The 22806-nt window shown below is 37.6% G+C and overlaps 3 protein-coding genes across 3 annotated transcripts; 2 read left to right on the top strand and 1 right to left on the bottom strand.

The window, feature by feature from the left end:
• The first annotated feature begins 3234 nt into the window (after positions 1-3234).
• On the top strand, positions 3235-3996 carry LOC139864712 (putative F-box protein At3g16210). The gene has a single exon (XM_071853283.1). The coding sequence runs from the start codon at positions 3235-3237 to the stop codon at positions 3994-3996; it is 762 nt and encodes a 253-aa protein (XP_071709384.1).
• Positions 3997-4880: 884 nt separating this feature from the next.
• LOC139864793 (uncharacterized) lies at positions 4881-6858 on the bottom strand. Its single transcript, XM_071853364.1, has 2 exons — positions 6408-6858; positions 4881-5135 (listed from the first exon to the last, which is right to left on the bottom strand). The coding sequence occupies exons 1-2, from the start codon at positions 6813-6815 to the stop codon at positions 4962-4964; spliced, it is 582 nt and encodes a 193-aa protein (XP_071709465.1). The 5' UTR covers positions 6816-6858; the 3' UTR covers positions 4881-4961.
• A 7449-nt stretch (positions 6859-14307) lies between these two features.
• On the top strand, positions 14308-22795 carry LOC139862805 (O-fucosyltransferase 1-like). The gene is made up of 9 exons (XM_071851437.1): positions 14308-14425; positions 14526-14706; positions 15438-15516; positions 15625-15695; positions 15848-15936; positions 16428-16551; positions 20789-21072; positions 21638-21767; positions 22221-22795. Exons 1-9 carry the CDS (start codon positions 14418-14420, stop codon positions 22788-22790), a joined length of 1536 nt encoding a protein of 511 aa, XP_071707538.1. The 5' UTR covers positions 14308-14417; the 3' UTR covers positions 22791-22795.
• The last annotated feature ends 11 nt before the right edge of the window (positions 22796-22806 follow it).

Genomic DNA, 22806 nt, shown 5'->3' with positions numbered 1-22806 from the left:
TCATGGGTTGATCATGTGTATTTGCTATCCACTTTGGAGAGTACATATTCTCACACTATTACCCCTTTGAGAGGCAAATCAGAGTGGACCAAGTCACCAATACCAACAACTTTATTACCACCAATTAAGATTGCAACTCCAGGTCATCCTAAGAAAAACATGAACAAGTCACTTGAAGAGAAACAAGACATGGTTTCAAATGGTAAGTTAACAAGGAAAGGCAAGAGTATACATTGTTCAAAGTGTGGAGTTTATTGTCATAATATAAGGTCATGCCAAAATGAATATACAGGTTTGAAGAGAAAGGCTAAAGCAAGTGGTAGTGGGGCCAAGAAAAAAGCGAGTGGTAATGGGTCCAAGAAAGCAAGAGGTGGTCTGAGTCTGATTGATGAAGAAGATGTTTGATCAAGAAGATGTAAAATGGTCAAATGTATTTTGGTTGTAATAGATGTTTAGGTCTGTTGGTCTTTTGGTTGTAATGAATGTTTGAACTAGTCTTCAGGTTTTGATGAATGTAAACTGATGCTTTATTTTGTTTAGTTGTCTTTTGGTTAGAAGAAAATATTTGCACTAAACTCATGCTTTGTTTAGATTACATATGGTGTAAAAACTACTGCTTTGTTTCGAGTACATTTGCTCAGGTTTCTTTGTTTATGGTCAGGTTTCTTTGTTACAACATACCTCATATTGAATACAACTAAACAACAACTGAATACAACTGCAATTTTTCATATTGCATGCAAGAGTCAAATTATATTGAATGCAACAACTGCAGTTTTTCATTTAACACATCTAAATAACATTGAATACAACTACAATTTTTCATTTATCTGATTCGATTGCATAACACATTGAATTAACATTGAAAACAAAGACTTAATTTCTACTTCAAAATAAACAATGATTGCAACCCAATGTCCAATTATAATCAACTTCAATCTTCTTGGTTTAGCTTGTTCAACTTGTAGCAAAGCTTCGGGTGACTCACGAACACTTGTAGGTGGATCGATCCAACAAAAAAACCTACAATCAGCATACTATATAAAAAGATTTCGTTAATCAAAGACAAAACACCCAGCAATAATTTGAAATAAATTAGGGTTTTAACAAGAGGTTTCTCACCTTATTTGAACAAGCTAAAAATCGTCTACCTGGGTTCGCTGCTGTTGAGGACCTTCGTGTGACTGCAATTAAACCACAATTGCAATAAACCATCCTTGAAGAATTTGGAATTGAAGCAGATTGAAGATTATAGATATGGAAAAAGAAAACCAACGAAGTAGGTAGCGATAGCCAGTAAAGAAATCAACGAGTTATGGTGTTTATATCTGGAACAAAAAGAATTAAAAGACAAAAATACCCCCACATGTTATGCACGTGTTGAAAGAAAACAGAAAAAGTAAACGGCAAATAGACGGGAGGACGAGGAATGTTGTAATTGAATACCACAAGGACGAGGGTTGTATAATTTTGGCGAAAAGGACGAGGAGCGTATTTTGGGGTAAACCACAGGGACGAGGGGTGTAATTATGACATATATTCTATTGATTTGTATATATAATACTATAGGCCCATATTAATAAAAGATCTAGTTACCATATGAGCTATTACGCGGTGTTGAGGTGTTCCTATATATGTCATTTTGTTACGTAATATCAACATTCACGGTTTTCTTAGTTCTTACTTCAAGTTCCTTCATCATCATGTTTTCTCCATCATCATCATCATCAAAACCTAGTCATAACTCTAACAAAACTCAGGTAAGTGATCGACTTTAATTTAATGTATTGTATGGCTTATAAGGTTGATGATTTATTGTGGTATGGCTTATAAGTGAATAAAGTGATCTACGTAATTCGTTGTGTGGCTTATATTTATATATGTTTATTATTTGGAGGTTTTAATGACTTTGGAAAGAGTATCAAAAGTCCAAAACCTGAATTAACTAAAAGTGTAGACTTAGAGAAGTTACAGTCTAACATGTGGACTGTACCACAAAGTCACAAACATGTATCAACCACCTTTTTATCCATGTATTATGTGTACACAAACGACTCTATTGAGTCCACAATAATCGTCGACACTGACTTTTAGAGCCTAAATTTATTTTTTTATATAAAAAAAAACTTTTTTCTAGGCCGGAGGTCCTCTCGGAAGCAATCTATTTATCCGTCGAATAAAGAGAGGGATGACTTTCTCTATTTTTGAGATTGTTTCACTCTGGGTGGAGAAATGACTTGTCTTTCTTCTCGTATAGGGGAAGGATTGTCTACATCTCACCTCTCTCATACACCACTCATGTGCTATTGGGTTTTGTTATTGTTGTATTATGTGTACACAATTAATGTCTATTACTGAGTATACATCAACCACTATAACATCCCCATTACATCTCCATTAGATTTACCTTGTTTCATGTTAAAAGTTCAAACGACGATCGCCATCAAAATTCGGTAGAAACCAAGTAATTGAAACAATGCAATTTGCTTTTTTCAATATCCATACAACTTCATATAATTGTACTCGTGTTTATATATAATATAATTAATAATTAATTTGCTCTTCAAAAGAATATCAATCTGTTTGTATAATTTCTAAACTATGATCGACATAGTGTTTATAGTAATTATTTGTTTTTGTAATGGGTATTAATCTGCTCTGCAAAAAATTATCAGACTAGACTGCAGTATAACTCGTTCTGTATGTTTTAGGTGTTGTATATGTTGTTAGTTGGTCCCTGATGTACATCTAAACCGAAATCATACCTATGATTTTCCGACAACCTCACAACCTTAAAGTTGATGAGTTACCGCTAGACCAGAAGCCCTTTGGTCAATATGTGTAGATATTATAAGACGTATATTACGGAGTATTATTTTTTAATAAATTTAAATTATCCATAAATATCTTGCCATTCTAACTAATTAGGGTTTACGATTTTTTTTGCCTTAAATTTTGAGTTATTCCTATTCCATGACCTATCGACTCTTATGTCAATTTGAAGTGCATTACAGAATATTAAGAGGGTGTTTGAGACCGTGTTTTTAAAATATATGCATAAAACAATTATGTTTAATTTACTATTTAATTTAACATATGCAGAATAAAATGGTTGAAACTGAACTATTTGAAGATTTGCTTGTTGAAATCTTTGCAAGACTGCCACCCAAATTTATCCTCCGATGTAGATGTCTATCAAAATCATGATATTCTCGTATTGATAGCTCAAACTTCATGCGTAAGCAAGCTATTCAATCAGCTACAAGAGCTAGGCTAAATGTTAATGTCAAACATCAATTTCAGTTCAAGAAAGGTGTTTGTCAAGTCTTGTACAAACAACAGGAATTGGACTCGTGTTATGGCTTTTTTATTGGCGTTGTTGCATGTAATGGAATTATCTGCCTCTATGGCATAACAACAACAGCCATCTTCACGATTACCTTGTGGAACCCTTCAATTAGGCGTAAACTGAATGTTCCAGATGTTCCTTTTAATGTTTATAGGCATTTCTTTGGCGGGTTTGGGTACGACCCAATCGCAGATGATTACAACATTCTTGGGTTAGCTCCGCTAAAAAAAACTTTATATCTTTACTCCACGAAGAAAAACGCTTGGAGTGAGATTGCTTTTCCTGAAGCTCCGCCTTTTCATGTTGTTTCATTAGGCTTTTTTGTCGATGGAAAAATGCATTGGTTGGTGAGGAATAAGTCACCTGATACGAACGATTCTTATATACTCACATTTGATTTAAGTAGTCAAGTTTTTGGCACCATTCCTTGGCATGTTTTTCGCACCATTCGTTTGCAAAATACCACTTGCAGAGCTATCGACTTACGAATCTTTGTAAGTTCTTCAGATTCATATGTTGAAAAATATGACATGGATAGCTATGTGGAGACCCTTGCGCTGTTAGACAACGAGTCTTGTTGGACGAAGAAAAGGACTAATTGTAACAAGTTTAGATACCTTGTTCGTAAGATATGTAATTGGTTTTAGTTTTTATATTTTATAGTTATTTATTTATTTATTCATGGGGTATTGTTTGAAAAAAAAAAAACATTTATGATTTGTAGCTATTAATTGGTTAATTAATAGCTTCGTGTATTTCATGTACGAGCATTGCACACGTTTTTAGCAAACGTGTGCAATGCTCGTAAATGAAATACAACTCAATAGCGTGGATCTCAGACAGAATTCGTAAGCCATCCCTTAATTGGCACAGTTGGTTAGCTAATCCAATATCCTTCGATGACGGCTTGGTAAATAGGACAGGGATTGGCTAATTGGCTAACGTATCGCTTGCTTGGTGACGAACATTCTGATGGAATAAAGTGCTCAATAGCTCATCAGCTCTCGTGAACGTTTAGTGTTTTTGTACAGTGTCATTAAAGAATGTACGCTATTCAAGTGTCCTAATAGTCTTGAAGGTTAGAGGGCTAAATGGGGTGATGTTTTTTTTTTTTCTCTGTAAACAAGAATTTATTAAATGGGGTGATGTTGACAGCTTTGTCGTTGTAGTATCAACACTGTTTGTCGATGTTCTCCCAGATTGATTCTCAAGTCAATCTCCTAATGTTCGTAGGCTGTTGGATGTGTCTCGTGTGGTGATTTACTCTATACATTCTTATTCGTGAATTCTGTACATTTCGTTATTATCAATAAAATATTTTGGCCTTTAAAAAAAAAGCTATTAATTGGTTAATTTCATGATCCGTTACTTGCTGCATTTGAAGTATTTGATTACTACAATTAAAGCTGACCCATAGCAGTAAAAACATGAGATGGTTCCTTACACCAACATAACCTTAACACGTATGTTTCACATCATCATCATCACAAGTTCAAACATAGAACAGAAAATAACCTAAACAAGTTTTTATTAAGAAGAAACTGAAACCCTCAAAGTAAAAATTATGAAATTCATACACAGGGCTTGAACTTAAGTCCTCATTCATTGGGAATCAATATAGGGGAGTGCTATCAGTAATGGCATCATTTACCCTTTTCCCCAATTCATTTTCATCGATCCATATTGAACTCTGTCTACGCAGTAGCTCATTCTTCTCTTTCTTCTTCTCCATGAACTTTTGCTCTCGTTTTTTGTGGTATTCAAGCTTCTCGGCCCTTTCTTTCAACTACAGACACAAATCAAGGTTCATTTATCATATAAATAAATATCCACCAACATATTCGACCAACGATACAAGGAATTTATAACTGAATGTTATTGTAAACGAACTTTGTCTGTAAAGACAAACAAAGTAATAAAATAAAGATGTATTTCGGTCATCCCCTCGGTAAAACACTACCTCTTATTCTTTAACAAAATTAACAAAACCTGGTTTCTGGGATACAGGACTAATGCAAAACCAACTGATTCATTTATGTAATTGAACATATCGCATACAACCTAAAAGAATAGAGCTAAGACTATAATACACTGTTCTAGCATTCAAACTACGATTATATAGAAGCCAAATGACAGACAACTGACAACAACAACAACAACAACAACAAAACCCAATACCACATGAGTGGCGTATGGGGAGGTGAGATGTAGACAATCCTTCCCCTATCCGAGAATAAAAAACAAGTCATTTCTCCACCCAGAGTGAAAACACTCTCAAAAGTAGAGAAAGTCATTCCTCTCTTTATTCGACGGATAAAGAGATTGCTTCCGAGAGGACCTCCGGCCTTTAAGTAGGAAAAAGTTATAAAAAAAAAAAATACTATAATAAAAATAATAATAGATGCCATGCAAATGGTAGAATCAAATTTCCATGGGTTTTAAATTCTGCCTGGAATTTAATTTAGGCTCTAAGAGTCAGTCAAGTCGCCAATAAATCGACGCTTGCTGTTGACTCAATAAGGCCGTAAATGACAGACAACTGAATATCCAATAAAAGCATATAACAGTGAACTTTTAGGTATCTCAAAACTATTGAATCAAAAGATTCAAAAAGTTATATTGTATACAACAGCAATATAACAAACTCACATTGAACTTTAACCTAATCATAGTTTGGTATACATACATCTCTCATTAGAACTATTGCAGCATAGGGGTTACAATAAAAACCTATGTTACACATCCAATACATTACGCGTTTACATACATGTGACCGTCTGAATTGGTTGAAAATTAACACTATTATCGGATAAGTACTAAGTACCCAATTGGGGCGCATTCATTTTGATCAACCTAAGGCCACTTTTCACCAAATTCATGATAATAAATCTAATTCAAAGTAAATTTAACAAAATGGAGATGGCTAACTGTAGCGGTAACCAATGTTTTACGATATACTCAGTATAAATAGAGTAATGTACACAACAATTGTTAAATTTGAAAATTAACATATGAAAATTATACACAATTTAATTCAATTGAAACAAAATCTCCATACCAGAAGTTGCCGAAACTCTTGTTCAGCAACTTGACGTTCAGCGGCTTTAACTTTCTTCTCAGCGGTTTTCGCAGCTTTACGTTCTTCGCTTTCAATCCTCAAGGCTTCTTTTCTCAAATCATCCTTTCTTTTTTTCTCAATCCTTTGAAGTTCCATTTCATGAATGTACTCCTTACGAACAGATTTCACTTTCTTAGCGTACTCGCGACGGAGATAATGGAGCTGCGATTGAGCTTCTTTCGGATCTTTTGGGGCTTTCCAGCTGTTAAGGTAATTGTTTGGGGGAAGGTACTCTTGATTGCGTTGGTGGTCGTTGTGATGTGACGGCGTTACGGTGGTGGATAGAGATCGGGTGAATAAAGTGGTTCGAATTGACGGAGAACGGAGGAGTAGCCGTGAAGTCGTCATTGACGTCGGCGATTGTGAGGGTTTACGAGATGTTTTTAGTGAGTAGAGTTTTGTTATTTACACATAACTTTTAACCTTTTTATTTTGGGCCAACAAATTACAATTGTTAACCAAATTGACTCAAATCTGGTTAAGTGTTTAACTAAATTAAATAATTTTTTTTTTAATTATTTATATTTTGATTTTATGAATTTCAAGTGTGTTTTGAGATTTTTAATCTTGGTGTCACTTAAGTGTACACTAAATAAACATAAACAATTTGAAACATAAAAAAAGATCAATGTTTAGAATTAAGCACGTTGATACATGTTTAATGATTATGTAAATTCACCATCATTTTAAAACAAATAAAATAAATTATTTTGTGTTATTTTAACATTTTCTATAATCATCCTAACAGTGTTGTTAGTGATGTTTGAATTTGATAGTTCTTGCCGGAATATAATAACACCATTCACCGAGCATCGTGTGATACAACATTAAAATAGCAATGATCACCGATAGAGTGAATTTTCCGACTATAGTATTATGTGTTCAAGTCCAATGATAAATATATTTGTAGAAATTGTATATATTCATGGTGAGATGTATAAATTATTGCCTTAAAAAATTACTTGATATAACTTCTCAACAAGGTTGGTTCCGAGAATTTAAATATCTAGAACGATGTGAAAAAGGGTCATTAGACCCTAACGAATAATATAAACTATTTCAAAAATGGTCTTTTCGGCCTTGCTAGAATACTAGTAGACTTTGATTTCTTTTTTTATCTGGAGCATTTGATTGTTGATTTTGAACTTATTGTGCTTTGCATTTGCTTAGGGATGGCAATGGGCGAGAAAAAACCCGTGACCCGCGGGTATCCGATCCGCGATGGGTGGGTAAATTCATTAAATCTTACCCGCGGGCACGGGTACGGGTAAAAATTTATACCCGCCAACAGGTCGCTGGCGGGTCGCGGGTATATACTACCCGTCGCGGGTAAAACTCGACCCGTGAATACATGAAACATTTCTTAATTTACCCGCGAGTTTATACTTACAATTATTAATTTTGAAAGTTAATTTACTTGTAATTGAATAATGATTAATAATTTAATATTATATTCAAGTAAAAAACTTAAATTTCACGTCATTTTATATATAGCTTGTACATATATTTTTATAATTAATAAAATTATTTGGATTTTCTAATAAAAAGTTGTATATATTATTACCTGCGGGTTACTCGCGGGTCACGGACATGGGCAAAACATTTTTACCCGCGGGCGGGTAACGGATCTCAACGTGCAAAAAAGAAACCCGACGGGCGGGTCGCGGGTATATAGAGCCCGTGCCCGTTGCCCGCGGGCGCCATCCCTACATTTGCTGCTTCAGCTGTGTTTTCTTAATTCGCCTGTTTCTCAAATCTCCAATTATGTCTCTATATATAAGAAACATGGGCCCCTAAAAATGTTTGACCCTGAGTAGTCAATCATTTTGTTCTTCTCCAGACCTCTCCTGCTTCTCAAAGCATGCATTTATGGTTTTACGTAAGTGAATATGAAAGTAAAAGTTTTCAAGAGTATTAATTAAAGTATAAAATTCATAATTATTATTAGTTAATATATAATTATATAATAAATAAAATTTCATGATTTCACGATTTGTAAATTTAATTGTAATTTAAAGATTAATTATGTTAGTATATTGTCACGGACTTATCTCGATAAGCTCACGTGCGGCACTTAGTCTCTACTAAGTCAGCCTTTCTCGGACCTTATAACGATTCAAGTAACCAAAAGAGAAAATATTATAGAACAAGTGGAATTGAAGAAAATACTTATATTGCTTGAGAATGCTTTACAAGAGAGAATGTTTGAGATTTGAGGTGTGGTGTGCCAAATGAGACCACCCCTATTTATACTACTCCTAACACAAAATGGATGGCTAAGATTAATCTAAATCAATGGTTAGGATCTAAGTACTAGAAACTTCAAGTATATACATGGAGATAGATATTTCCATGAACATTCCATACCATTCCATGGAAGAACTCATGGGAAAGTTCTAGGGAGCTTCCATGATGTTCTTGGGCCTTCCATGAAATTCTTGGGTTAAAACCCTTAATTGGGTCATAATCTTAGTGGGTTGGGCCACAAACTTATTGGGTTGTGACATTCTCCCCCACCTAAGCTCGCGACGTCCTCGTCGTGTGATCCTCGGGATACTTCTTGATTTTGTCTGTGAACTGCCACAATAAGTCTTCGGCTTCCCAGCTTGCTTCACTATCGGGCAAGTTACGCCACTTAACCAGGTATTCTCTATAGCTCGGCACACCTCGTCTCCGTACCGTTCGATGCAACAAGATATCTTCCACTTCACGATCGAACGAAGTCGCAACTGCCATTGGTGCTCGTTTGGAAACTCCTCGTTCTGGGTCTTCCTCGTCCCCATGATAAGATTTTAGAAAACTTACGTGGAAGACTGGATGAATCTTTAATTTGGGCGGTAGTTGAACTCGATAAGATACGTTCCCAACACGTCCAATTACCGGGAATGGGCCTTCATATCTCCGGATCAATCCTTTGTGCACCTTCCTAAATGTTTTGAATTGTTGAGGTAAAAGCTTCACCATCACTTGGTCCCCAACTTTGAACTCAACATGTCGTCTTTTCTCATCCGCCCATTTCTTCATTTTCTTGACCGCCTTATCTAGTGATGCCCGCGCCAAGTCGGCTTGTTCATGCCACTCCTTCATCGTTCTATAAGCGGCTGGGCTGCTTCCATCATATGAAGCGGCCAAAGCATTCGGGGTCAAAGGTTGGCGTCCTGTCACCAACTCAAAAGGACTCTTCCCCGTGGACTCACTCCTTTGCATGTTATAAGAGAACTGAGCAATATCAAGAAGCTTAGCCCAATCATGTTGATTTGCACTTACATAGTGTCGAAGATAGAGCTCCAATAGTGCATTCACCCTTTCCGTCTGTCCATCCGTTTGGGGATGAAAACTCGTGGAGAAATTCAAGTCTGTCCCCATGATCTTGAACAATTCCGTCCAAAAACGCCCCGTGAACCTCGGATCTCGATCACTTACTATCACATGCGGTATCCCCCAATACTTCACCACATTCTTGAAAAATAGTTTTGCGGTTTCATCCGCGGTAACTTCGGATGATGCTGGTATGAAGGTACCATACTTAGAAAACCGGTCTACCACGACTATAATACTCCCACACCCTTCCGACTTGGGTAAGCAAGTAATGAAGTCCATGGAAACACTCTCCCATGGTCCTTTCGGTGTAGGTAGCGGCTGTAATAGTCCTCCTGGTTGGCGTTGCTCTATCTTGTCTTGTTGGCATATTAGGCATGTCCGCACGTACGTCTCTACGTCGTCTTCCATCCTTGGCCAATAATAAGTGCCTTCTACTAATGCCAGCGTCCTCTTGATACCTGGATGACCAGCCCACTTTGAATCATGACACTCCTTCAAGATTGTCCGTCTAAGATCACCCCACTTAGGCACATATAACCGGTCTCCTTTGGTGAATAATAGATCACCTTTGAGCCAAAACCTTCGCGTTTTCCCATCTCGAGCCAATCCAACAAGGTTTTTGGCTATAGGATCATGCTCTAATCCCTCCTTTATACGATCTTGAAGGAAGAATTGTGGTTTTGTGATCGCTGCAAACTCCGCCTTACGACTTAGGGCATCAGCTACCACATTGGCTTTCCCAGGCTTATACTCCAACACATAGTCAAATTCGGCTAAGAAGTCTTGCCAACGAGCTTGTTTGGGACTCAACTTCTTTTGGGTTTGAAAATAACTCGTTGCCACATTATCCGTCTTGATCACGAACCTTGATCCCAAAAGATAATGCCTCCATTTCCTCAAACAATGAATAATCGCTGTCATCTCTTTCTCTTGCACAGTGTACTTCCTTTCCGCCTCGTTAAGTTTTCGACTTTCGAACGCGATTGGGTGACCTTCTTGCATTAGAACTCCTCCAATAGCAAAGTCCGATGCGTCTGTGTGTAACTCGAACGGAATGGTCACATCCGGAAGTCTCAACACCGGTTCTTCCATGACAGCTCCTTTTAACTCCTCGAATGCTGCTTGACATTTCTCATCCCACAACCAAGCTTTATTCTTCTTTAACAATTCTGTCAATGGAGCCGCTTTCGCCGAGTATCCCTTGATAAAACGACGATAGTAGTTTACTAAACCAAGGAAAGATCGTAAATCAGTCACCTTCGTTGGTGCCTCCCACTCTTGAATTGCCTTGACCTTAGCCCCATCCATAAGTAACTTCCCATTTTTAATTCTATGTCCAAGAAAATCCACCTCCTCTAATCCGAATGAACATTTCTCTAGCTTCACATACAACTCGTTGTCCCTTAGTACTTGAAATACTTGCTTCAAGTGCCTCACATGATCTTCCATGGTGTCGCTATACACGACTATGTCATCCAAGTACACCACGACAAACTTGTCGAGGAACGGGTGGAATAATTTGTTCATCAAAGTACAAAATGTGGCAGGGGCATTGGTTAAACCAAAGGGCATGACTAGGAATTCATAAGCGCCATACCTCGTCACGCATGTGGTTTTAGCCTCATCTCCTTCGGCAATTCGGACTTGATAATATCCCGATCTCAAGTCTAACTTGGAGAAGTATCTCGCCTTCCCAAGTTGATCGAACAAATCAGCAATAAGTGGGATTGGGTATTTGTTCTTAATAGTTACCTTGTTGAGTGCCCGGTAATCTATACACATCCGCAAGGACCCATCCTTCTTTCTTTGAAATAGCACCGGAGCACCATACGGGGATTTTGACGGTCGGATGTATCCCGCATCCAGCAACTCCTTAAGTTGTCTTCGCAACTCCTCCAACTCGGGTGGTGGCATTCGGTATGGGGCTTTGGAAGGTGGTTTTGATCCCGGCTCCAACTCGATCACATGGTCAACCTCCCTCCTAGGTGGTAACTTCTTTGGTAACTCCTTGGGCATGACATCCTTGAACTCATCAAGGACTTTCTCAATTTCCTTGGGTACCTCTAGTTTTCCCTTATCTTCGACCGTCTCTTGCTTTGCTACCGCTAAATAGCATGTCTCATTCTTGTTGTACCCCTTCTTGAATTGCATGGCCGAAAGTGGCTTGGATGCACTCTTGCTTCCACGTTCGGTTGACACCATACAAGTCTTCTCACCATCCAAGATACACAGTGAATTAGCAAACGGCATAGGGAAACCGCGTACCTTATCTAGGAACTCCATCCCAAGTACTAACTTGAAGTCATCCATAGGCACGACTGAGAGATCAATCATTCCTTCCCATTCTCCAATCTTCACATATACGTCTTTAGCCACCCCACTAATCGGTCTGGCACTCGTGTTCACCGTCTTCATCATGCCACTCTCTTTTGTTTCCTTAAGTCCTAGCCTTTTGGCTTCATCGGTGGAGATAAAGTTATGAGTTGCTCCCGTATCCACCAAAGCTCGTACCCGATCTCCACAAATGTTAATATCTACGAATTGGAGTCCTTTAGCCACTACCTTGGGTATCTCCGTCTTGGCCTTGATTGCGTTGAGGATATGCATTGATCCTATGCACCGCTCCTCATCCTGACAACCCGCCTTTTGAGCTTCCATAGCATGAAGGCTAGCTTTCTTCGGACAATCTCGGGCTCTATGTGGTCCATCACATATGAAACATCCATCATTCTTGTAAGAAGTTTTTATGCTCTTGTTATTCCCGGTTGGTGGCTTACGTGTATTATCATTCCTTGATTGGGCGGGCTTATCTCCCCCACCTTTCTCATGGCTCACCTTCTTATCTTTTGACTTGAACGAATCTTTCCTATTAGCATGGTCGACTAGTGCCTCCGCTTGAGCAATTGCGGTGGCAAGGTCTTGGACTCCTCGTCTCTCCAACTCCGTTTTAGCCCAATGTTGCAAACCATCGAGAAAATAGAAGAGAAGAATATCATCGGGAATATCTGGGACCTCCAGGCTAAGGTTCGTGAATTCTTTAATATACTCCCGAATCGTCCCGGAATGATGTAATTTACGTAGACGACTCATCGCATCCTTTTGAGCATTCTTGGGGTAGAATTGATTCTTAAGTTCAGTAAGGAAATCATCCCAAGTATCAATAGTAACCGTACCTTTCTCGATATCTCCATATCGACGACGCCACCATAACGCTGCGGTATCCTTCAGGTAACGGGTTGCCGTCTTGATCTTCATTGCATCATCCACTACGTTGACTCCCTCCAAGTATTGTTCCATCTCCCATATAAAATCATCAACCGCTCGGGCTTCCCGCTTCCCCACGAACGGTGACGGCTTGGGAACGTCCACCTTCAGAGCATTGCATCCAGTGTTGCCACCCCCACTAGCCATGAATCTCAAACAAGAGTTCATGTTGGTTTGTAAATCCACGAGGCGTTGGTGAATAGTGGAGACCTCCCCCTCCATTTCGCCTCGCAACTTCGTAATCTCACCCATGAGCATACCCCTTAAGTCATGGATCTCACGTCGCATGTCAACGTCTAGCACGTTGATTGCACTTTTGCAATCATCTTTCAATTCGTCAAAGTCCCCGTCCAAACCATCCAAATGTTGGTGGACGTCTTCGACCTTTGCTTTCACGTCGTCCATGGATGTCTCTACATCCATGATCCTCTTGTCCAAGTTTGCGACAAAGTCTTTGGACATACCTCGGTTCTTCTTGGCTCCTTGTCGAGTCTCTACCCGACCACGAGTCTCATCACCCATCACACCACTTGTTGCGCTCACATTCTTCTCGGTCTCGGTTGCCATCTCCTTGAATCGACCTTGCTCTTGATACCAAATGTCACGGACTTATCTCGATAAGCTCACGTGCGGCACTTAGTCTCTACTAAGTCAGCCTTTCTCGGACCTTATAACGATTCAAGTAACCAAAAGAGAAAATATTATAGAACAAGTGGAATTGAAGAAAATACTTATATTGCTTGAGAATGCTTTACAAGAGAGAATGTTTGAGATTTGAGGTGTGGTGTGCCAAATGAGACCACCCCTATTTATACTACTCCTAACACAAAATGGATGGCTAAGATTAATCTAAATCAATGGTTAGGATCTAAGTACTAGAAACTTCAAGTATATACATGGAGATAGATATTTCCATGAACATTCCATACCATTCCATGGAAGAACTCATGGGAAAGTTCTAGGGAGCTTCCATGATGTTCTTGGGCCTTCCATGAAATTCTTGGGTTAAAACCCTTAATTGGGTCATAATCTTAGTGGGTTGGGCCACAAACTTATTGGGTTGTGACAATATACTGTTGTAATGTACATTTTCTTTTTTTCTTTAAAAAAAAAAAAAAGTATGTGCTGAAATGGAATAAATTAATCATACTTTTTAATTTATTTAAGGCCCTTAAGTTTCAAGTCTTATATTTCCGCCACCAAGTTCACACACTTATTTCTCTAACCTCTGATCTATCATCATCGAATCCTACTAATTCCCTGAAACTTACATCTCATCATCAATAATCAGATCCGCTATCTCAGTTTTAACGACTAAATTCAAACTTCGATTTCTGTATTAATCAACTCCATCAGTTGCTGTCAATGAAGAGGTAATCATTAATCAACACAATATTACTCGCACTGATCCATATGTTTATCAATTTGGACGTATTATAGGGTTTAAGATCTTAACTCATTGTGTATTTACAGACCTGCAGTACATCATAACCGACATCATCAGCTGAAACAAGTTAAAGGACTGTTTGGAAGACTTGCAATTGCAGCTATTTTACTCATTGCTCCAACTCTATATTTTATTTACTTATTTAACCCTAGCATCAGCAGTAGTAGTAGTAGTTCATCATCAGCATTATCAGACTTGCCATCTGAGGTGACTTCTTTAATTTGATGATGATTTTGTTCTGAATATTACTAGGTTTGCTTAATGTGTTAATTTGCTTAATTTCCAGTACAAATGTTGAAAATATATGATTGTTGGAGGATTTGGTTAGACTGTGAATCAAAATTTTATTGTTATTAGTAATTGGTATTAGTAGATTCAGATGTTATTTAGGCTATTTACTTGTTAAGTGCAATATGCATGATAGTTACCGAGTCGAATATGTTTATATGTCCGTGGGGATGATACATTTTCATGTAGTTTTGATTTCATTTTATATTTTATTATGACAATTGGAGTTGATTAATTATAAAAGAAATTGATTTGTGAATTTGCTTTTGAGGCATTTAAGCGAGTGAACGGTCTCTTAATGCAATTTTACTTGATGTTAACGGATTAATACAAGTAAAACTTTAGGAGTCAAACTTGTTAAGATCCATCAAGTAATAAGGTTATGGGGCTTCTTTACTGTCTATAGGTCAACATATGTCATACCAAATTCTCATTTAAGATTATCACGAGATCAATGCACATGAAGAAAAATCTAGAAGAACTAGTGAAATACTGAAAGTCATGTTTAAACCATGAAATATGGTTGTTAGTTTGATTAAAAAGTCATAAGGGGCCTAGTTTTTGCATGTGGTACCATTTTTATCTAATTTAAAGTTTTGTTTACGTGTCTTGGTGAAGAAAGTTATAGACTTTGTTTTACTTTTAAGCAGGTTGATGTGCAGAAACTTTGGGATTCTGCTGATTCTGGTGGTTGGAGACCATCATCTGTTCCAAGATCTGACTGGCCTCGTATGTACTTTCAATTATTTTGATCTATTTGCAGATTCTTCTTTACTGTTCTTGTATCTTAATAACATTTTAGACTGATTTTTGTTTCTTTTTCCCTGATAATTGTAGCTCCTCCTAGTGAGAGCAATGGGTATCTGCGTGTACGGTGTAATGGGGGTCTGAATCAGCAGAGGACAGCTGTAAGTATCTTACATATCTTCAGTGTTAAAAAGATAAACCATCTTTCTTTTAGTTTCAGTGATTTATCAATTTTTTAAGATTGTGGTATTGTTTGTTGTTGTGTGCATGCCTAAGCTGTCATGAAACTAATGAAAAATTGCACCTTTTGTAGATATGTAATGCGGTTCTTGCTGCACGGATCATGAATGCTACACTTGTGCTGCCAGAATTGGATGCAAATTCCTATTGGCACGATGACAGGTACCTTTATGCAAACTAAAGGATATTTGATGATATTCTGTTACCTATAGTTGGTTTAAAAGATGGCATTTTTTGCAATTTTAGGTTAATAAATAAGCAAGACTTTTGTCTAGTTATCCTAGATATTTATAGAAAAAGGTTAGTAATACTTAAATAGTTAATTGAGAAATCAACTCATAAGTTAACTGAGTAATTTAAATATCATTTGCTTTCATTCTTGTATTAGGTTATATGTAATACATACTTATTTTTGCATATGTTTATAAGGGAATAGTAGAAACTACTGTTTGCTTGGAATGATAGTCATATTTCAGTTTTATGTGGCCTGAATTTATAAAGCTGGAATCTTTGTTCTTTACATTTTGAATGAAGTGGACGATGTGTGCAATTCATAATTCTTGATGATTTTATGATCATTTAAACATCATATTTCACTTCATCTTTTATCATTCACATAAACATTTCCATCACTCTTGCTTGCTCATGCACAGCGGTTTCCAGGGTCTTTATGATGTTCAACATTTTATCAAGACACTTCAAAACGATGTACGCATTGTAGAACGCATTCCAGAAATAAAGAAGAATGGAAAGACAAAGAAGATAAAAGCACTTCAGGTATGTTTCAGACTTTAAAAGGTGAACATCATCATATTCCAAGAGGGCAATTTTAAACCACTAACTTTCAAGTAGGTTGATTTGGGTTATGTTTGATAGATCAAATAACAAAATTGGATCACACGGGTTGTAAGGATCCCTGTGTGTGTTACTACATACAACTTAGTTGAGTGCTTTATTCAAAACAGTAATCCTTTTTTCCTGATCATATTGAACACAAATTAGTTATAAAAAAAAGGGACATAAACTGTTCAGGCTAACACAACCTATTCCTTTTTTTGCTCTTTATACAACATCCACTATTATTTTTTTAATGGTTAGTGTTACAATACATAAGACATACGTATACACATTTAATGTTAGTAGGTAGTCGTTGCAATTAATGTAGTTAGTTGGGACGGTGCAATTAATGTAGTTAGTTGGGTTGCTGCATTTATTGGGCAGTAAGGTCTTGTATCTCGGGTCTATAAATATCCTCGTTGTATCTTGTAAATTTGTATCAATTAAGAGAGATGAAATTACAGAGTTTAGATGTTTGTAGATGTTAAATTACATGGTATCAGAGCGTACCTATGAGTGTTTGAGTCTGGTCTGTAAGTCACCACCACCACCATAACCACCCATTGTCGATATCACTTATGTCTCCAAATTGAACCATTTCGAAGTCACTTTCAGATCTCACCACCCCCGCCAAACGTCCCAGAAGGTCCCGAATTGTATATCTGAAAAATACGAAAAACTTCCGGCCGCCGTAAGCCATCCCACACGCCGCCAGTCGCCGCCCACTCGCCGGCGCGTGAGGGCGCGTGGATAACTCTCCACCGCCGGTTCTCTTTTCCGATCATCAGTCTCGTGATTCCGATCATCTGTCCGGAATATTTCTCTGATTGCTCGTGATTCTCTCTGTCGGTTTTTCTTTTCTTTTTGGTGATTCTCTCTTTCTGTCTGGAGGGTTCTCTCTTTCTGTCTGGATTCTCTCTTTTTGGTGAATATCTCTCTTAATATATTCCACTACTAAGTGTGTACGGTTTATATCCACTACTAAGTGGAAATAGATATTTATTTATTTACCAAATAGCTTAAAGTATATTTATCAGTATCTTTTAATATTTATTTTAAGCTATATTTTAATTTAATTTTATTTCAGGAAAAAAAAATGAGCGATGAAAAGAAAATAGATGGTAATTTAAGCGAGACTATTCCTATTGCAGCCCGTTTGACCGACAATAAATTTAATGGGTCTAACTTTTTTGAATGGAGTAAGACAATCCGTGTATATCTTAGGAGCATGGGAAAAGCTTCTCATCTTACTTCCGAACCTCCTAAAGATGATACACGGGATCTGTGGCTACAAAATGACGCCAGACTCTTTCTTCAAATTATGAATTCCATTGAATCATCGGTTACTTCGTTGGTAAATCATTGTGAGTATGTAAAAGAGCTTATGGAGTATCTCGATTTTCTATATTCTGGAAAGAGCAATATCTCTAGAATATTTAATGTGTGCAAATCTTTTCATCGCGGTGAACAACACGATCGATCTTTAATGGCTTATGTTATGGAATTTAAGAAAACATATGAGGAGTTTAACTCTGTGATGCCTTTGAGTGCTGATATTAAGACTATGCAGACACAACGTGAGCAAGTAGCGGTCATGAGCTTTCTAACTGGTTTACGACCAGAACATGATGCTATTAAGTCCCAGTTTTTGAACGAGTCTACAATTCTCTCTCTTCAAGAAACATTTGCTCGTGTCCTCCGTTACGAGGATGTTAAAACACCTCAAGTTTCTGAGCACAACATTGCTCTTGTCTCTTGTCAGTCGTGGAGGATTTAGAGGAGGAGGGAGGTCTCGTGGAGGCTATCGAGGAAGTTATCGAGGAAGTTCAAGAGGAGGCCATACTGATAGAACAACGGAAGAACCCACTAATTCTGGTGTGGAGTGTTTTTATTGTCATGAACTTGGACATACTAAACGATTTTGCAAGAAATTGCAAACTCAAAATATGAGGAATAATCTCTCAGCACATGCTGCATCTTCAACTATTGCAAATGGTGAATCTGTGAAACCTACTACTTGGAGAGGATGACTTTGAGCAAACTAATGACCGGGGAATTTTTGTTGTAGTTTCAAGTATGTAAAGTCCATCAGATACCCGTCCTTTACCAATAATCTGTTTCGTCGAGAGATCTTGAAAGATACAAGAGTCAGGAAACAGTAAGGCTACACAATTTAAGTCACGAGTAAGTTTGCTGACGGATAGTAGGTTAAATGAGAAATTGGGCAGACACAAAACGGATGATAAAGATATAGATGGGGTTAGGTTGATAGTGCCGGAACCAAGAACAGGGGAGGTGGTACCATTTGCAATTGTGACATACGATGAGTGTGTATTGAAGTCAGAGTAAAGATGGTTATTACCTATCATATGATCCGAGGCACCAGAATCAATGACCCATTTGGAGGCTGATGATAAGAGACACGTGTCATTACCTGTTTCGGCAAAAGCAACGGTTGAAGTGGGTCTTCACGGTAAAGGTTAATCCTGATGGTTCTTTGGCACGGTTGAAAGCTCGTTTAGTTGCTAAGGGATATGCTCAAACATATGGGGTGGATTATTCTGAGACCTTTTCTCCTGTTGCTAAACTCACATCTATCAGATTATTCATTTCTTTAGCTGCTACATATCAATGGACACTTCACCAACTTGATGTGAAAAATGCTTTTTTTACATGGAGATTTGCAAGAAGAAGTCTATATGGAGCAACCACCTGGGTTTGTTGCTCAGGGGGAGTATGGTAAAGTATGCAAATTACGAAAAGCAATTTACGGTTTGAAGCAATCTCCTCGTGCCTGGTTCGGAAAATTCAATGCGGTAGTTAGAAACTTTGGCCTAAGAAGAAGTGCATATGATCACTCCGTATTCTTCGCTTCATCAAACTCTGGGTACATCTTGCTTGTTGTTTATGTGGATGACATTGTAATTACTGGGAGTGATAAAGAAGGAATTCACAAGTTAAAAACATTCTTAAGTACTCAATTTCAAACGAAGGACCTTGGTCCTTTGAAATATTTTCTCGGTATTGAAGTCTCTCGAAATAAAAGAGGTATTTTCTTATCTCAGAGAAAGTATTGCCTTGATGTGCTCAGTGATTCTGGGATGATTAATGCAAAAACTTGTGAAACACCAATGATACCTAGTATAAAGTTAAAAACTGACGAAGGAGAACTTCTTATGAACCCAGAAAAATATAGAAGGATTGTTGGCAAGCTAAATTATCTTACACTCACCCGTCCTGATATTGCTTTCCCGGTGAGTGTTGTTAGTCAGTTCTTGTCATCTCCGAGAACCTCACATTGGGATGCTGTCACTCATATCTTAAAGTACTTAAAAGGTACACCTGGTCGTGGTCTTTTATACCAGAATCATGGTCATCACGCTATTGAGGGATTTTCTGATGCTGATTATAATGGTGATCCTGCAACTAAACGGTCTACAACTGGTTATTGTGTCTTTGTTGGAGGAAATCTTGTATCTTGGAAAAGTAAGAAACAAAATGTGGTATCTCGTTCAAGTGCGGAATCTGAGTATCGAGCCATGGCCCATACAACTTGTGAACTTATTTGGGTTCGTAACCTTCTTAGCGAGATTGGTTTTGCTCAGTCCGAACCAATGAATCTGTGGTGTGATAACAAAGCAGCCATTCATATTGCAAGCAACCCCGTTTTCCATGAAAGGACCAAACATATTGAAGTTGACTGTCATTTTACTCGAGAAAAGTTAGAAGAAGGAATTATTCAAACACCTCATATCAAAAGTAATGAACAGTTGGCTGACTTATTAACCAAAGCATTACCTAGAAATTGTATCCGTCAGTTTTGTGACAAGCTGGGCATGATCATTATCTATGCTCCAGCTTGAGGGGGAGTGTTACAATACATAAGACATACGTATACACATTTAATGTTAGTAGGTAGTCGGTGCAATTAATGTAGTTAGTTGGGACGGTGCAATTAATGTAGTTAGTTGGGTTGCTGCATTTATTGGGCAGTAAGGTCTTGTATCTCGGGTCTATAAATATCCTCGTTGTATCTTGTAAATTTGTATCAATTAAGAGAGATGAAATTACAGAGAGTTTAAATGTTTGTAGATGTTAAATTACAGTTAGCATGCACTTAATGTTTTTACAATAGTAAGTGAACACCAAATTTCATCATTTTGTTTCCTTTTTGTAGCTCCGTCCTCCTAGAGATGCCCCTATAGTTTGGTATACGACGCATGCTTTGGAAAAAATGAAGGAGCATGGTGCTATTTATCTCACCCCTTTCTCTCATAGACTGGCAGAAGAGATTGATAACCCTGAATATCAACGGCTAAGGTGCAGGGTAAATTACCATGCCCTTGTATTTAAGCCACATATCATGGAGCTAAGTCACAAGATAGTTAATAAACTTCGTGCACAAGGCCATTTCATGTCAATACATCTCCGGTTTGAAATGGATATGTTATCTTTTGCAGGGTAAGTTACCTTACATTCTATTTAAGGTGGCAATTTTCACTTATGAATGAGTATATTTGGGTTATGTTAGGTTTAATGTATGTTGCAATCTAATCATTTTATTTAAAGATGTTATTTTAATTATGGGCATTTCTAGCAGCAGGTAGCTTCAAATTTTTACCTGACAGGTAGGTGATGCTATGCATATTAGAAAAGAAAAAAAAAACTTTATCCTCCCATTGTTTTCCCTCGATATTTATATTTTCAATAAAATCTAAATTATCCCTTTAGATTATTATTGAATATATTTGTGTTTGTAATCATATTATCGCATTAATTATCAACTATATATGGAGTGATATATATGTTATATATAAAATTTAAAAAATGACAAAAAGTGTTTGTATGTCAACCCTGCTCAATCTTGGGGGGTTTTGGCCAGTAAAGATGGTTTTAACCCGAAAGTTATTTTACCTAGTACCGGACCCACTCATCTAGCCACCCCCAGTTTGTATATTTATCTTTTTTATTCGCAACATATTTATGGCAATGATCCTTGTATCTCGATGTTTGTGACTTTTTGCAGGTGCTTTGATATATTCTCCCCTGAAGAGCAACAGATTTTGAAGAAGTATCGAAAGGAAAACTTTGCCGAGAAAAAGCTTATTTATAGTGAAAGGAGGGCTATCGGAAAATGTCCATTAACTCCCGAAGAGGTAACGTCTTATTTCTTATTATATAAAGCATATTAATAATTAAAGATGCATCATGCTTGTCATAACCAGTTTTACATTACTAAGCTAACCAGAGGTGTCAAAATGAGTTGGAAACGGGTTCAGGTCAGATGGAATTTTCAGTACAGGTCAAATCGGGCCAAGGATTGGTATAGCCACAACAAATTTGTATCTATATCATGAATCTATAACTAATCGATTATAATCATATTAACTTAATAAGTGATACTGAGTGCCATTTTTAACTCATTTCACCCATTTTATTGATTTAATCGAGCCATCGAGGTTTTAATGTTAACCCATTTGACCCGTAAGAGTTATATAGATCCTAAATTGACTCATTTCTAGGTAGTAGGTTAAACTTGTCACCAGCATCCAAGGCCCAAGAATATGTTTTTAAAGTGAAGTTCACATGATCCTTTTTGTATTTTACAGGTGGGTTTGATCTTATGCGCAATGGGGTTTGACAATTCCACTCGAATATACTTGGCAGCTGGTGAATTATTTGGTGGCGAGCGGTTCATGAAGCCATTCAGATCCATGTTTCCACTGCTCGAAAATCACAGTACTGTAGACGCATCTGATGAGTTAAAAGACAACACTCAGGGTCTGATTGGTTCTGCAGTTGATTACATGGTTTGTCTCTTATCAGACATTTTTATGCCAACATATGATGGACCCAGCAACTTTGCCAATAACCTTCTAGGCCATCGTCTCTACCACGGGTTCCGCACTGCAATTCGACCCGACAGGAAAGGTCTTGCTCCAATCTTTATAGACCGGGAAAAAGGACGCCTTGCTGGGTTCGAAGAGGCAGTTAGACGCGTGATGCTGACTACAAGCTTTGGTGGGCCCCATAGGCGGGTGACACCCGAGTCTTTTTACACGAATTCTTGGTCTGAGTGCTTCTGTCAAACATCGGCATCAAATCCTGCCGATAGATGTCCATCTGATAATGAACATGAAGTGACAAACAACTCCAATGTGAACGCAGAGGATAGCTAACCAGTCATCATCATGA

Source organism: Rutidosis leptorrhynchoides, chromosome 8, assembly GCF_046630445.1.
Source record: "Rutidosis leptorrhynchoides isolate AG116_Rl617_1_P2 chromosome 8, CSIRO_AGI_Rlap_v1, whole genome shotgun sequence".
Lineage (NCBI taxonomy): Eukaryota > Viridiplantae > Streptophyta > Magnoliopsida > Asterales > Asteraceae > Rutidosis > Rutidosis leptorrhynchoides.
Note: the sequence above shows the minus strand (reverse complement) of the source record. Positions and strands in the feature narration are given on the sequence as shown.

Excerpts from the sequence above, each read along its gene's own strand:
- LOC139864712 (XM_071853283.1), top strand. The coding sequence starts at position 3,235 with ATGCGTAAGCAAGCTATTCAATCAGCTACAAGAGCTAGGCTAAATGTT.
- LOC139862805 (XM_071851437.1), top strand. Across the intron at positions 16,552-20,788 it reads AGAAGATAAAAGCACTTCAG|CTCCGTCCTCCTAGAGATGC; the intron begins GTATGTTTCAGA and ends TCCTTTTTGTAG. Across the intron at positions 21,073-21,637 it reads GATATGTTATCTTTTGCAGG|GTGCTTTGATATATTCTCCC; the intron begins GTAAGTTACCTT and ends GACTTTTTGCAG.
- LOC139864793 (XM_071853364.1), bottom strand. The coding sequence starts at position 6,815 with ATGACGACTTCACGGCTACTCCTCCGTTCTCCGTCAATTCGAACCACT. Across the intron at positions 5,136-6,407 it reads AAGAGTTTCGGCAACTTCTG|TTGAAAGAAAGGGCCGAGAA; the intron begins GTATGGAGATTT and ends TTGTGTCTGTAG.